Source organism: Clarias gariepinus, chromosome 20 (assembly GCF_024256425.1).
Source record: "Clarias gariepinus isolate MV-2021 ecotype Netherlands chromosome 20, CGAR_prim_01v2, whole genome shotgun sequence".
Taxonomy (NCBI): Eukaryota; Metazoa; Chordata; class Actinopteri; order Siluriformes; family Clariidae; genus Clarias; species Clarias gariepinus.
The window spans coordinates 7150233-7167737 of record NC_071119.1 but is presented as its reverse complement, the minus strand read 5'-3'; the positions used below and the strand labels follow the sequence as shown (position 1 = coordinate 7167737).

General features: G+C 41.8%; 1 protein-coding gene across 2 annotated transcripts in view; it reads left to right on the top strand.

Annotated features, from left to right (window-relative positions):
- The first annotated feature begins 2866 nt into the window (after positions 1–2866).
- Positions 2867–17505, top strand: part of LOC128508606 (CD209 antigen-like protein C) — a 44637-nt gene continuing 29998 nt past the window's right edge. For both annotated transcript variants that reach the window (XM_053480005.1, XM_053480004.1), the window contains exons 1-2: positions 2867–2983; positions 3163–3253. In XM_053480005.1, coding sequence (XP_053335980.1) covers positions 3169–3253 — 85 coding nt within the window. In that variant the 5' untranslated portion in view covers positions 2867–2983; positions 3163–3168. The remainder of the gene's footprint in view (positions 2984–3162; positions 3254–17505) is intronic.

Sequence of the window (17505 nt, the reverse complement as noted above, 5' to 3'; positions counted from 1 at the left end):
CGGCTCCCTTCACTAGAAGAGCTTATGCCCTCAGATGGAAGGTATTTTAAAATTGGTGCATGACAAAACATGTAGACCCAGTCCACTGCCGAATTGTTTTAGTGCTGGAGTTTCTGCAGGAAAAGTTGTCCACGGGCTTGTGCCCTAGTACTCTCAGAACGTATGTAGCCGCTATTTTAGCCTGCCATGTTCTGACTGATGGGTTTCTGTGAGAAAGCACCCATTAGTTGCCTGTTTCATTCATGGAGCTAAACCGTTGAAGGCACCTACTAGAGCCACTGTCCCTTCGTGGGATTTATCTATTGTAAGGTCTATAAGGTCTGATTGACACCCCTTTCGAACCACTAGAGTCAGCGCCTCAGGTTTCTGACCCTTAAGATGTTTTTTCTATGGCCATTACCTCTCTAAAGAGAATTGGAGATCTGCACGCTTTGTAGGTCTCCCCATCCTGCCTAGACTTTGCCCCTGGCTATTCAAGGCCATTTTGCATCCTCACCTGAACTATCTTCCTAAAGTTCCATTCTCTTGGAATGGGCTCATTTTGCCTCTAGGAATTAGGGCTCATTCAACCAGGGGGATCGCCTCATCTATTGCGAAAACTGGCAAGAGGTATTCCCCTGCAGCAAGTGTGTGACGCGGCAGGTTGGTCCTCTCCGCACACATTTGTTAGATTTTATAGTCTGGATGTTCATGCTACTTCGGGCTCACAGGTCCTCAAGTCAGCCTCCCAGAGAACTCCTCAGCCTTGTGCGCACACGCTACACAACCTTGGGGTCCAGACACTTGCAGTGCGGCGGCATTGGTATTCTCGTTCCCATAGCATTTTCACGCATCATCGAGTGTAGCCTTTGAAACGGAATGTCTCAGGTTAATTTGCTGTAACCCTATTACCTGAAAAGGTGGGAACGAGATGCTGCGCTCCAATGCCGCATTGCCTGCTTGACCGGACGTTCCTTCAGACAAAATTGATTTCCGGTTTACTCCCATTTATAACCGGCAGGTGCATCTCATTAAATGACGTCACCTGAGCGAGGTTATATAAGCCAAACTTTGGCGTGTTCAATACACACGTTTTACAACCAGCAACATGAAAAGATGTTTAGAGAGAAGTTTATTACTGAAACAAAACTGTTAAAGATATTTTTTCCAATTAAAATGACACAAAGTCTGGGGGAAAAAAATGGAAAAGTAGCTTCTCTTGGTCACGGGAAAACATCACTGATAAAACAACACTCAAGGTGTCTGAAGTCTCACTGTGTAAGGTCTAAAAGCCTGTTTCAAAACCACAAGTAAGTAACTGACACACTGTGTAAACATTTAAACAGGAAGGCCTTAAAGGGGCCTTAACTCAGTCCTTACACAGTCATGTGACTACCAGACTCACACTGAGAAGTTTACTAAACGTTTTATTAGTATGTGGATGATGATTTTAAACGACATGAATTACTGAATCTTGAAGTAAAGCAGCTTCATCACACACCTGCCTGCTGATCATTAGATGTTACATCTGTTCATTATAGAGAAGGAAAAGCAGACAGTTAATATTAGAGGTTAGTTAATATAATTGTGTTCACAGAAATAATAAACATTTGTAGTTACATTTTGTTAGGAATATTTAAAACAAATGCTTCTACAGCCACAGTGTATAAACACTACAGTCCCTGTTCAACATGATGATGATTAATTAATGCAGTTTATTTCAGCACTGTTTTATTACTGAACCTTTTTCAATTATTTTAAATGATCACTAAACATCCAGCGCAACACATCCAGGATACATAATCTATATGTCTATAATCTATAATTTCTATAACAGCAGATCTGACACTAGATCAAGCTGAAGGTATATTTATCTGCATCCTAAGGCATCTCATACTGACCTCCTGTTTACATAAACCTGGGAGACGGTGTGTAAGTTTTAATGATGGTGTGTAATGTGTTAAGTCACACTGTATATTTTAATCCACCGTCCTGTAAGACCTGAAGCTGTGTGTGTGTGTGCGTGTGTGTGTGCGTGTGCATTAAGAGGCTTTATACAAAGCTGTGCAGTGTTTCCTCTTAGGTCTGAAATCTACCTGTGGTGTTAGTCAGTGGATCTGGGCAGCGTTATCTTCCAGCACAAGAGTTGCCTACACACACAAGAAACAACAAATGCATATGACATTTAACACACAATTTTAATTAGTTTGATATTTCTAATTATTTTACATTTCAGTGATCCAACCTATTAACCCTCCCCTCCATCTACCCACATGTGAAGAGTAGGTTGGATCACTGAAATGTGAAATAATTAGAAATATCAAACTAATTAAAATTGTCATATGATAAATGTCATATGCATTTGTTGTTTCTTGTGTGTGTAGGCAACTCTTGTGCTGGAAGATAACACCACAGGTAGATTTCAGACCTAAGAGGAAACACTGCACAGCTTTGTATAAAGCCTCTTAATGCACACACACACACACACACACACACAGCTTCAGGTCTTACAGGACGGTGGATTAAAATATACAGTGTGACTTAACACATTACACACCATCATTAAAACTTACACACCGTCTCCCAGGTTTATGTAAACAGGAGGTTTATGTAAACAGGAGGTCAGTATGAGATGCCTTAGGATTAAACATTAGTTTAATGTGTACATTACTATAAACCAATTCTAACATTATTTTGCATTTATATAACTGCTGCACTTTAACATGTACAATTGGGGTGTGTGTGAGTTTTGCAGTTTAAATAATTTTACACTTTGAACACAAGAAGTGACTGATGATGTTGCGGTTTTGATGTGTAACTTCCTCTAACATTTCCAGTGACTCTTTACTGGAGCAGCTCATTTAGTTCCCTATACAGAGTACAGAGACTCAAACTGTCAGTCATTACATGTTTTAGTGGAACTTTTATACTGTTCTGTGAAAAAGTACTTGTTTTATATTTTACTGCATTCACATAGGGCAATTGCTTTTTCACAAAGGGCCAGGTAGGTTTGTTAATTAATTTTCCCTTAATAAATTAAGTCATCATTTAAAAATTGCATTTTGTTTTTATCTGGGTTAATGATCTCAATCATTTAAACGTGAGAAAAGTAAAAAAGAAAGAAAAAGAAACACTTTTTCACAGCATTGTAGATTAAAGATGTTTTGGTGTTGATCTGTGCAGGATAAGATGCCAAGAGGTTCCTACAATGCGGCAGACAGTGGTGAAGGTCATGGCACTGACTCTAAGACACGACGAGAAGCTCAACACTCAGGTACAAAATGATTAAGTTTGTTGGGCAAAAGTGTTAGAAAGTGCAGAGGTTCAGTAATTTAGTGTTTTATTACAGTGATGGAGATGATGGTGGAAATCTGTGGGAATTTACACACTGTTAGAGGAAACACAGAGAGGGAACAGAAAACAGAACCTTTTTTACCCTGCTTTGCTTTTCTGATTCAGTGATGCCTTGATTCATGTGAGATTGGTCTCTTCATGCTTCCTCTGGCACCTTCTAATCTATATCGTTTCATTCTTAGCTCTCTTTATGACTACAGTCTTGCCCTCTCTCTCTCACACTCTCACACACTTGTATTCAAAGTCAAATTGAACTGTCCTTACATAAACAGTGTAGAATAGATCCAAGGCCACTTACAAAAGAAAGTAGACGGCCTGAGACGCCGGTCGGTTATAATCTGCTCCTGTGTCTGAGTCTTCCTCTTAGTTATTATCACACTTCTCTATTTAGGAAAAATAAAACCTTTTTTTTTTAATATATATTGTACTTTTAATCAGCTTATCTGGTTACTTGGCATTTATTACATTTTTATTTTTGAAGATGAAGGTGATCTATGACATATGAAAATGCTCCAAAAACACTATAGCGTGTAAAAATATTAATCTAAAGATAACACTCTGGTGGAGCTCTTCTATTGCAGGTCTTCCAATTTGTGTTAAATTAATATTTGCTAATTATTATTATTATTATTATTATCATTATCATTATTATTATTAGTAGTAGTAGTAGTACTGAGTAAACATAATTTTTAATTATTTATTCTGAGCTCTTAGGTGTTACACAAGACCCTTACACGGCCTGTGTAGTGCATGTATAGGAGGGTCCAGCTCTGAGTACACGCTAATATGAATGGAGTTAATTTGTAGAGTTTGTGTGATGTGAAAGATGTGTCGTGATCAGACAGAATCTCTTTTGGAATCTTTTGAATAATGTGAACCGCATCATTACATGCTGAGATTTTGTGAAGAGGCTTCTGGGTATAGCATTGTTTTACTCACTAAGACTAACGGACATTTGATTTCAATGTCAGTTCTTTTAACCTTCCTCTTGTGTTAGGGTCAGCACCGACCCATTTTACTGTTTAAATGCATAAAAATACTACCCAATTTTGTTTATTGCATCAAGGCTATTTGACTTTGTCAGGAATCTGTATTTAATAAAAATAAATAAAATTAAACAATTGTACTAAAATATAAAATGCTCTGGTGAAAATTATTACCTTTGTGTTGATAGGGTCAGTTTTGACTCTGTTTTGACTTTGTTATAATTTAAGGTTATAAAACAATAGTTACGGTCAAATATAAGGCGCCGTATAGGGCTTAAATCAAACTTTACTCATGCACACACATATGAAACACTTGCATACACATATATGAAACAGTTACACATACATATATACTACCAACTGCTCAAACAACTACACATGAAATGCGCACACACCCACACACATACATACTTTCCGCGGGCACACACACACACATACATACATACTTTCCGTGCGCGCGCGCGCACACACACACACACACACACACATACTTTCCGTGCGCGCGCGCGCACACACACACACACACACACACACACACACACACATTGCGCGCGCGCACACACACACACACTTTGCGCGCGCGCACACACACATACACACACACACATACTTTGCGCGCGCGCTCACACACACATACTTTCCGCGAGCGCACACACACACACACACAATTTCCGCGAGCGCACACACACACACACACATACTTTCCGAGCGCACACACACACACACACATACTTTCCGCACGCACACACATACTTTCCGCACGCACACACTCACATACTTTCTGCGTGAACACACACACATACTTTCCACGCGAACACACACAAACAGGTTATAAAGCCATTTCTAAAGCTTTGGGACTCCAGCGAACCACAGTGGGAGCTATTATCCACAAATGGCAAAAACATGGAACAGTGGTGAACCTTCCCAGGAGTGGCCAGCCGACCAAATTTACCCCAAGAGCGCAGAGACAACTCATCCGAGAGGCCACAAAAGACCCCAGGACAACATCTAAAGAACTGCAGGCCTCACTTGCCTCAATTAAGGTCAGTGTTCACGACTCCACCATAAGAAAGAGACTGGGCAAAAACGGCCTGCATGGCAGATTTCCAAGGCGCAAACCACTTTTAAGCAAAAAGAACATTAAGGTTCATCTCAATTTTGCTAAAAAACATCTCAATGATTGCCAAGACTATTGGGAAAATACCTTGTGGACCGACGAGACAAAAACTTAACTTTTTGGAAGATGCGTGTCCCGTTACATCTGGCATAAAAGTAACGCAGCATTTCAGAAAAAGAACATCATACCAACAGCATAATATGATGGTGGTAGTGACAGTCTGGGGTTGTTTTGCTGCTTCAGGACCTGGTAGGCTTGCTGTGATAGATGAAACCATGAATTCTACTGTCTACCAAAAAATCCTGAAGGAGAATGTCCGGCCATCTGTTCGTCAACTCAAGCTGAAGCGATCTTGGGTGCTGCAGCAGGACAATGACCCAAAACACACTGTTTGATGATAAGAAATATTTTGTGTCACAAACATGCAAAAGAATAAGAAATCAGGAAGGGGGCAAATAGTTTTTCACACCACTGTATATGACTGTGACCAGACCTAACTGTTCTCTCCTCTTCTGCTCTCTCTACCGCTCTTTTTCTTCCCTCTCTTCCCCTCTCTCTCTCTGTCAAGCTACACATGTGGTTCCTGAGCTGCCAGTGATCCAGACTCCCTCTGCCCTCCGGACCTGTCTGACCCATCCTGGTGCCCCGCTTCTGGTTGGAGATCTCATCACATGGATGCCCTGCCCTGTGTGTCTCTGGGATGCGTCTCGTATCTGGGGATGGTTCTCTCTACCTAGAAGATGGTTCTGGCCTCGACTGGTGTTGGCAGCTGTTTCTCTGAGGACTTGACCGTTCGATAGTTCAGGACTAGAACTTTATACAAGTCTACCCGAGTTTTCAATAACTAACTGGACTCCAAATTAACATCAATTTACATCTGAACTGCCTGCCAACTAACACGCAGTATGAATGCAAATCAATTCCTGCTCTCTGTTTCACCCAAATCAGGATGGGTTCCCTGTTGAGTCTGGTTCCTCTCAAGGTTTCTTCCTAATGCCATCTCAGGGAGTTTTTCCTTGCCACTGTCGCCCTCGGCTTGCTCACTGGGGACTTTCTGCCCATTTTGATCCATACACATTAAAATTAAATTGAATGTGTTAAATAAGTTAAATAATTCTTTTGATTGTGTTTTGATTGTGCTGCTTTGGGACAATGGCAATTGTTAAAAGCGCTATACAAATAAAATTTAATTGAATTGAATTAAAACACATTCATCATTCAAAGTTATTCAGATTAGTGTAAAGTTAGTATGATTTTGAAAGTGCTATAACTCCACCTGCCACAGTTTCATCCCAGTGGAACAATCTGACTACATGTGCAGTGCCATAAAAAAGTATTTGTGTCTTCCTGATTTTTTTTTTCTTTGCATATTTGTCACACTTGTATGGGTGGAATTTCACCTAAACACTTTATGAGGAAAAGACAAATTGGCCTTTTTGTTTGTGAGATATCATGAACCTTTCTGCGCGCGCACACACACAAACATACTTTCTGCGCACACACATACAAACTCTTCTCACCGATGCTGAAGCCAGGGGTGGACTGGGACAAAAATGTGTCCCTGGACTTCCTGGCCCACAGCAGCCCACACCATAATACATTGGCTCATTAATGTAGAGATAAATATTTAACACCAGTTACAATTATAAAAATGTAACACAATACAGAAATCAATGCTATTTAAACATATTATTTGAAGTATCACTGAACATATATTGCATCATATTAGTAAAACAAAGAAACGAAGAAAAGAACATTAAGGGAAACAACATATAAATTTATAAAGGCAATATTTTAAAAAGACTGTCCATCAAACTGAACAGGTAAGGTGAAATAAAATCAGTAGCAGCATTAGCTCACGATAGTAAACTAGTTACTTATTTTAATTATTATGGTAGTCAATATTAATTTGAAATGATGCTGAGAAATGTTATTTTGAATTAATATTGACTACCATAATAATTACTAGCACAAGTTAATGCTGCTACTGATTTTATTCCAGATTACCTGTTCAGTTTGATTGCCACTTTTTCACTTGGCTCTGGTAGATCAGGGGAGAGGTGTTGGTCATCATCAGCAGGCACTGGTTCTTCATTACTGACCCTGCTGCACTTGCAGCTTACACTGATGAGTGCTATATCCTACATTGCATCACGATGATACCCCCTGCGAAATGTTCATGATATCTCACAAACAAAAAGGCCAATTTGTCTTTTCCTCATAAAGTGTTTAGGTGAAATTCCACCCATACAAGTGTGACAAATATGCAAAGAAAAAAAAAATCAGGAAGACACAAATACTTTTTTATGGCACTGCACATGTAGTCAGATTGTTCCACTGGGATGAAACTGTGGCAGGTGGAGTTATAGCACTTTCAAAATCATACTAACTTTACACTAATCTGAATAACTTTGAATGATGAATGTGTTTTAATTCAATTCAATTAAATTTTATTTGTATAGCGCTTTTAACAATTGCCATTGTCCCAAAGCAGCACAATCAAAAGAATTATTTAACTTATTTAACACATTCAATTTAATTTTAATGTGTATGGATCAAAATGGGCAGAAAGTCCCCAGTGAGCAAGCCGAGGGCGACAGTGGCAAGGAAAAACTCCCTGAGATGGCATTAGGAAGAAACCTTGAGAGGAACCAGACTCAACAGGGAACCCATCCTGATTTGGGTGAAACAGAGAGCAGGAATTGATTTGCATTCATACTGCGTGTTAGTTGGCAGGCAGTTCAGATGTAAATTGATGTTAATTTGGAGTCCAGTTAGTTATTGAAAACTCGGGTAGACTTGTATAAAGTTCTAGTCCTGAACTATCGAACGGTCAAGTCCTCAGAGAAACAGCTGCCAACACCAGTCGAGGCCAGAACCATCTTCTAGGTAGAGAGAACCATCCCCAGATACGAGACGCATCCCAGAGACACACAGGGCAGGGCATCCATGTGATGAGATCTCCAACCAGAAGCGGGGCACCAGGATGGGTCAGACAGGTCCGGAGGGCAGAGGGAGTCTGGATCACTGGCAGCTCAGGAACCACATGTGTAGCTTGACAGAGAGAGAGAGGGGAAGAGAGGGAAGAAAAAGAGCGGTAGAGAGAGCAGAAGAGGAGAGAACAGTTAGGTCTGGTCACAGTCATATACAGTGGTGTGAAAAACTATTTGCCCCCTTCCTGATTTCTTATTCTTTTGCATGTTTGTGACACAAAATGTTTCTGATCAATCAAACAGTGTGTTTTGGGTCATTGTCCTGCTGCAGCACCCAAGATCGCTTCAGCTTGAGTTGACGAACAGATGGCCGGACATTCTCCTTCAGGATTTTTTGGTAGACAGTAGAATTCATGGTTTCATCTATCACAGCAAGCCTACCAGGTCCTGAAGCAGCAAAACAACCCCAGACTGTCACTACCACCATCATATTATGCTGTTGGTATGATGTTCTTTTTCTGAAATGCTGCGTTACTTTTATGCCAGATGTACCGGGACACGCATCTTCCAAAAAGTTCAGTTTTTGTCTCGTCGGTCCACAAGGTATTTTCCCAATAGTCTTGGCAATCATTGAGATGTTTTTTAGCAAAATTGAGACGAGCCTTAATGTTCTTTTTGCTTAAAAGTGGTTTGCGCCTTGGAAATCTGCCATGCAGGCCGTTTTTGCCCAGTCTCTTTCTTATGGTGGAGTCGTGAACAGTGACCTTAATTGAGGCAAGTGAGGCCTGCAGTTCTTTAGATGTTGTCCTGGGGTCTTTTGTGGCCTCTCGGATGAGTTGTCTCTGCGCTCTTGGGGTAAATTTGGTCGGCTGGCCACTCCTGGGAAGGTTCACCACTGTTCCATGTTTTTGCCATTTGTGGATAATAGCTCCCACTGTGGTTCGCTGGAGTCCCAAAGCTTTAGAAATGGCTTTATAACCTTTACCAGACTGATAGATCTCAATTACTTTTGTTCTCATTTGTTCCTGAATTTCTTTGGATCTTGGCATGATGTCTAGCTTTTGAGGTGCTTTTGTTCTACTTCTCTGTGTCAGGTAGCTCCTATTTAAGTGATTTCTTGATTGAAACAGGTGTGGCAGTAATCAGGCCTGGGGGTAACTACAGAAATTTAACTCAGGTGTGATAAACCACAGTTAAGTTATTTTTTAACAAGGGGCGCAATCACTTTTTCACACAGGGCCATGTAGATTTGGAGGTTTTTTTCTCCCTTAATAACGTAAACCTTCATTTAAAAACTGCATTTTGTGTTCAATTATGTTATCTTTGACTAATAGTTAACGGTTTTTGATGAGCAGAAACATTTATGTGTGACAAACATGCAAAAGATTAAAAAATCAGGAAGGGGGCAAATAGTTTTTCACATCACTGTATTGTATAATGTAAATTTACTGTAGAGTGCAAGCAGAGACTCCAGCAGGACTAACTATGACAGCATAACTAAAAGGGAGAGCCAAAAGGAAACACAGACATGAGGGCTCCCTGAGATGTAAAGCAACCAGTTACCTCAACGTTTACCATCAACAAACCTGAGTGATCAATGTGAGTTGGGAGGACAGCATCTAAACATACCAGTTCATCATAATATGTTACGTCCATGAGTCCCCCAGATCTGCTCCTTTACTTAAGGCAATTCTATTCATAAAAATAATTGATTAAATAAATAGGTTTTTAGCCTGGACTTAAACACTAAGACTGTGTCTGAGTCCCGAACACTTGAAAGATTATTCCATGATTTTGGGGCTTTGTAAGGAAAAGCTCTGCCCCCAGCTGTAGTTTTCATAATACGAGGTTATGATGAGCAGCCTGCATCCCTTGATCTAAGTAGGCGTGGCGGATCGTAAGACACTAGTAGTTTACTCGAAAACTGCGGCGCGAGACCATTTAATGCTTCATATGTCAAAAGTAGTATTTTAAAATCAATGCGAAATTTCACAGGGAACCAATGAAGTGAAGATAAGATAGGTGTGATGTGCTTGTATCTTCTGGTTCTAGCTAGGACTCTCGCTGCTGCCTTCTGGACTAGCTGAAGCTTGTTTATGCACCTAGTTAAACAACCAGAAAGTAGGGCAGTACAATAGTCCAACCTAGGGGTAATAAAAGCATGAACAAGTTTTTCTGCATCGTTTAGCGACAATATATTTCTTATCTTGGCAATATTTCTGAGGTACAAGAATGCTATCCTGGTAATATTATCTTTATGAACTTCAAATGAAAGGCTGGAATCTATAATCACACCGAGGTCTTTTACTGTTATACTTGATGGAACAGAAAGGCCATCCAAAGTTACAGAGTGGTCTAGAATCTTACTTCTAGCTGTATGCGGTCCTATGACTAGAACTTCTGTCTTACTGGATTAAGCTAAAGGAAGTTATTTAGCATCCAATTTCCTATGTCCTGCACACATTGGTCAACTTTAGTAAGATGGTTTATCACATCAGGTTTTGCTGAGACATATAACTATGTGTCGTCAGCATAACAGTGAAAACTAATACCATGTTAACGGATTATGTTGCCCAGAGGATGCATGTAAAGGGAGAAAAAGCAGTGAGCCTCAAACCGAACTTTGTGGAACAACAAACTCCACTAAAGAAAACATGCAGAATAATTACCATTTAAGTCTACATACTGATACAGATGTCGCCATTAGAAACGCACGTTTCGAGAAAAGGGATCTTGCGACTTGCTGTGAAAATGCCCTTCATTACCTGTAAGGGGCAGTCGTGTTTCAGTCTAAAGTATTGTGTGTCTATTGAAGCCGAAAAAGTGTTTTCTCTCTCACGCGGCCATTGACAGCAAGCGACAGAGCTCATAAACGTGTTGAGCTCAATCCGTAAATACTAATATATTCAGTATTATAATTATAAGTAGTAGTAGTGCTCCGAATTTATTATTGTATTATTCTCATTATTATAGTAATGCACCCTCGCATGTGTAAAAAGACTACAAAATGTATGATATGTTAGCCTAAAACATTATTGTTTTATTGTGTTTATGCGCTTTAAATATACACTAAACAATAAACATTTTTATTTTGAGTTGCGCGTGCGGCTTTTAATCAAAAGGCTGATAAACACGTGCGCAGATATGAGCAGATTCATCGATAAAACAACAGACATGAGATGAAAAAAATAACCACAAAAATATGTACTACTCTCTGAATACAAGGCGACAACACGCAGAATCCCCAGGCTTTGACTGCACTTTCTTCATTCGTTATTACTGTAGTAGTACACAAAAAAAAAATGCTGGGTCTCTGTAAACACATTATTGGGTTGTTTATGCTGGGTCAAAATGCTGTGTTATTTCGGGTACTTTAATCACACTGTTGGGTTGCTTTTTCATAAAAATACTTTTTTGTCCCTTTTTTGTTCCTAGACCTTTTGTTCTGGTGTTTATGCAGTGAACCCATGGGTGAACACGATGATTTAAGAATTTAATTAAACACGAATATATATAAGTGGCATTTCAATTTAAATCCAACATTTTGATGGTTAGTGATGGGTGCAAGGGCGTCAACTCGTAGTTTTAGAGCCCTAAAAAAGCATTCGCTAGTTAGTAAGTAAGTAAGCAAATAAAAGATAAATGAATAAAAGGCTTTAAATGGTACTTTAGCGTAGTAAAAGTACCATATATATATATATGGTACTTTTATACTTATATATTTATGAACTCAGTCTTGGAGGCGTGATGGTGGTTGCCGCTGGCGTTGTGAACGCCGGAGTCTTTTTGCGAGTGAAGGAGGGGCGCAACCCTCTCCCTGCGGCTGACCGGCCTCCACAAAGTTCGAGGTTTTGCTGGCGTTGGGCTGATAGGGAGCGAGACAGCCCCGGTAGAGCATGACCACTCGCGACCACCCCGTCAACCGCACCCAGTAGACTACATCGGAGAGCTGGGCAATTACCATACAGGGGCCCACCCAGTGAGACATAAGCTTAGACAAAAGCTCCCCAGTAGCAAAGTCTCACCCCCGGCTGTGAGTATCATACACACGGCGCTGCTTAACACCGGCGTCCGCCAAGTGTCTACTCGCCAACTCGTGAACACGGAACAGTTTGTCTTTTAGAGAACAAAAATAATCCAACCCAGGCTTCGTGGGTAAATCCAATTGAAGTAGCCCGAACACAAGGTCCACTGGCGTGCGCAACTCGCAGCCAAACATTAACGCAGCTGGTGTCAGCTGTGAGGACTCCCGCACTGCTGGCCGATATGCCTATAGCACGAGAGGCAAATGTTCGTCCCAATCCTTCTGGCGGTCGCTGGTAAGCACGGCAAGTTGGGTGGTGAGCGTCCGATTGAAACGTTTCACGAGGACGTCACTTTGCGAAAAAAGGGGCGTGGTGCGGGTCTTTTTCACCCCAAGGCACACGCACACCGCTGCAAACACCTCTGCCTCGAAGTTACGCCCCTGATCGTTGTGTAACTGCTCCGGGGCGCAGAATCGGCAAAACACCTCATCCACCAGCATTTGAGCCGTGGTGGAAGCGCTCCGGTCAGGAACAACAAAAGCCTTCGGCTACTTGGTAAAATAGTCCATGAAGATGCGGAGCTGCGACACGTTTATTGGTTCGGGCCAATTATTTACCGCAGCAATTTTAGCTTGATCGGTAGCGATCGCTTTTGCCCTAATTACATGGCCCAGAAACACTGTCTCTTGCCGCACCAGCTGGCACTTTTTAGGGTTAAGCCGCAAGTTTGCTTGCCGGATAGCCAGAAAAACTTTCCGTAGATTAGCTACCTTGCCCTCAAACTCTTTCCCGTGCACCAATAGATCGTCTAAGTAGACCACACAATGGCTGCGAGGAATGTCGGCCAGCACTTTCTCCATCAGACGTTCGAAAGTATCTGGCGCGTTACGGAGGCCGAACGGCATGTGGCGAAATTGCCATAGCCCTTGACCGATCGAAAACGCGGTTTTAGGTCGTGCTTCCGGGGCGAGCTCTACTTGCCAGTACCCGCTACGCAGATCCAACGAGCTAAACCAAGCTGTGCCCCCATGTTCCAGCGCATCATCTATTTGCGGTAATGGATAAGAATCCTTGCACGTCACCTTGTTTAAACGCCGGTAGTCAACACAAAACCGCCACGACTCGTCCTTTTTACGCACAAGCACAACCGGTGAAGACCACAGTCCTCACACTGGCACTATGACGCCCGAGTTGGCCATCTCACGCAGCCTTTGTTCGGTGATAGCTTGTTAAGCTAATGGCAGGCGTCTCGGATGTAGCCGAACAGGAGCTGTGTTTCCCGTATTGATCGTGTGCTGCAATAAATTGGTATGAGTGCACTCGCGCTCATCTACCGCGAAAAGGCACTTCACGGTGACGGTCTGTGTCTGACTCAACCCCACACTGCTACGCTGCATAAGCTCGGCCATTATTCTCGCTCGGTCTGCTACCGGATGTTTAAAACCTGCAACCTGGCTTTAAAACAAAGATCGAGCAGACGTCTCTGCCTAAAATGTTTTTTTACCAGCAAAACACCTCTCTTTCTTTCTTTCTCTCTCTCTCTCTCTCTCTATATATATATATATATATATAGAGAGAGAGAGAGAGAAAGAGAAAGAGGGAGAAAGAGATTCTGGTTGGCTTTTCAAATGCAGATTGACCTGTATATCAATCTACAGTATTTGTGAAGTGCGCGTTGACACACACAAACTCAATCACACAATCTCTCCATGCAAAAACAACATGAGTAGCCTATATACAGTACATGTACTTTTCTTTGGTGCATTTCTGGGTGAGAATGCATTATCGATAAATCGGTAAATAACAAAAGCAATAACAAAAGCCGTTGCATAATTTTTAGCCAAAAACATGTGCCCTATTAGCACGGTTGAGAACAAGGGATTCAGGAAAATGATAGACTCTGGACAAGTGTTATGCCTTGCTATCTCGACACCATTAATAATAATTTATTATTTATAATTTATTAATTATTTTATTTAATATTTATATTTTATTTATTACTTGTTTTCAAAAGATTAAGGAAGTGCACTACATTGTTGATCTTGTTTGCCTTTATCAGTTTTATCTGTCTTAATCTGTTTTAAGAGGAATTCACTGTTCTGTTCAAAAAATGCAATATATTTTCAAAGTCAATGAGTAATCATGTAAAATAATCGTGATTTTAATCATGACCAAAATAATCGTGATTATGATTTTTCCATAATCGAGCAGCCCTAATATATAGGGTGACATCAGGTAAATCGGGCCACTTTTTGATAAATCACTTGGTAAAGCTCCAAAAAAAGCACTTAGTGAGACTGATTTGTGTTTTTATTTTTAATATGGTTTGTTTTTAACATGGATATGCTGAATTAATTTAATAAGCTATAACTTTTAAAACATCAGTTGTTGCACATTTTTTAGCTGATCAGTGTTCAGGTAAAGTGGGCCACCCCTTCAGGTAAAATGAGCCACTCATCAAGTAAAATGAGCCATTTAAAATGCAAAAGAAACCAGTAATTGAAATCAAGCAGAGGACTGCCTGGACATTTTCAATAGTGGCAGCCTTTGCCCAAGCCCTGCTGAACACCGCAAAGAATTCCATCCTTGACAGCTTCTGCCCATCCATCATCCTTGTCCACTTACTTCCTTCCTGGTCCCAGTGGTGTTTTAAACTTCTAAAGGGGGCCTTGTTTGCTGTTGCAATGCATGGGTTGTGTGGGCAGGGTAACACATGATGTGCACATTGTTGTTCTTCACTAGGTTAATAAACTCCAGGTTATAGATGTGGCTACTGTGGCTGTCAAGGAGGAGAAGGTGGGGCCTGGAGTCATTGGAATGAACATTTGACCCCACTCTAGAAAGTGGTCAGAGGTTATCCAGCCATTGTCTAAACACCTTACGCTGGTGTTCTCCGGGCATCCCTGCAGCCACTCAGAACATACATGCTTCCCCTTAAAAATAATCATTGTTCGACTATATGTGCCTTCTGCATTGAATGCTGCCAGACAAGTCGTTGTCTCCCCCTTCTCTCTGGCACACACCTCCACACATGGCTGGCCAACCTGTCCGACGACCTTTGTTGAACTGAACTGGTCCTGAAGCCCAGACTCTTCACAGTTCCACATATGTGACGGTGTGCCCTCATATTCGTTAAACCATTGGCTAATCACCTCTTTGTTGAGTCCAGCAGCCCGTGCTGCAGACAGGACCTCTGGCTTGCACATCCCAAGCTCTGGATTGCGGATACTTGCTGGACATCACGTTTTGTAAAGGGAAACCCCCTCTGCGCCAAGGTCTTGAGGGTGGCAGCAAGCTCCCTTTCCGCCTCCTCTGGAAGGTAGGGCTTCCGCCCTGACGCATGTTCACTGCCAGTCACCTTTCCACTGATGCGTCTTTGCAGTGTAGATTGCGGCACACCCCATGCTCGTGATAAGAAGTGCACACTGACTTTAATTCCTTTCTTCACTCCCTCCCTGTATTCATCTAAGACCCCCTTCATCCTCTCCTCTCTCCACAGATTGTAGTTTGGCCTTCCTTTTTCTCCTTGTTTTATCTTTGTATCCTTTCCTCTCTGGTCCTTGCTTCTCCTCTCTTTTCTCTCTTTTTGTCTCCTGTCATTTTCTCTGCATGCCTTTCTACTCACCTGTTCTCTCACTTCCTGTCTCCTTTGCTTGTCTCCTCTCTTATCCTTTTTCCTTCTCTCACTTCCTCTCTCTTTCCTTCTCCCTCTCTCCTCTCCTCTCGCCTTCTTCTCATTTGCCATACTTACTGTAAATAAACTATTTACCACCATTATTACTGTTGGGGGGTCATGGTAAGTGTGTATGTTTTGTGTGTGTGTGTGTGTGTGTGTGTGTGTGTGTGCACGCATGCATGTGTACATATAACCTGTGCGGGTGTGTTTCGGTCAGTATGTGAGTGTGTGGGTGCGTGTGTGTACGCACATATGCACACACCCTCACAGACACACTCTCTCTCACCCACACACACACACACACAAAAACACACAAACACATATGTATGTGTGTTTGTGAGTGACACAGATGATGGCCCATTTTAGCTGAAACATGTGGCCCATTTAACCTCAGTGAGTTGAGGTAAATTGGGCCACCAAGAAAAACATCAAATTTTCAAAACATATGTTTATACAGTGGTTAATTAATCGAAATGTAGGTCCTACCGTCGCCGCGCTCGGCGGTACCGTTTGGCTTTGTGCGTTTGCTGGCTTTTACTGTTGAGTGGCGCTATATAACTACAGGCTGACGCCTCATGCCTTAGTTCATTCTCTGCTGGATTAATGAGACACGGAGTTTTAGAACTGCACGTAGTAGCGGATAAAATCAAGTAAAACATTGTAGTTAAACAAATTTATAATCACAGAACTAAAATGACGATACAAATGTAGAATTTAAATTAAATTAAATCTTATTAGGATCAAATTTAAACAAAATAAATGTTAACACAGTGAGCCTTTAAATTTTATCACGTGTAATTAGAAAAGACGCGTGTAGGGTTTTGTGTCGTCTTATATCTTGTGTTCTTTAAATTTATAGTAGATTTATTAACTAAAATAAATGACCATAAAAATTATAACATTGTCAGGACGTTGTACTCCGTCAGCTGATGTTGGTCATTCAGCCCCGCTTGTGTTTGTGCGTTATTATAAGAATGAAATGCAGTAGACTGTTATGATCTGTAACGGGTTCGACCCATGTTGCATGGGCGGCACCATAAAGCACGGACACGCGGGGAGGTCTTACGGGAAAAGGGTAATTTATTTAGGTAAAATGGGGAAGGAAAGTGTTGAAGGAGGGAGAATGGAAAGAAAGGGATAAAGGTTGTGCATGTGCAGTTCCGGGGGCTGTGCCACACTGGCATGCGGGCACACAGCTGATGCTAAGTGTTGGTGCGAGTGGCAGAACTGAGCACGCGGAAGCAGCGCTCCTGCACGCTCCCTCGTGACGGCGCTTCTCCCGCTGTCGATGGCCGGCGCGAGTTCTCGCTGACGCAAAAACCTAACCACACTTTTCCTCTTCGGCAGCGGGGCTGCGAGGGCGGGCACGGTGCGGGAGTGTAGATGCCGCGGGAGCTCGCGCAGCTCTTTCTCGCGCTGTCCTCAGCGCGGAGAT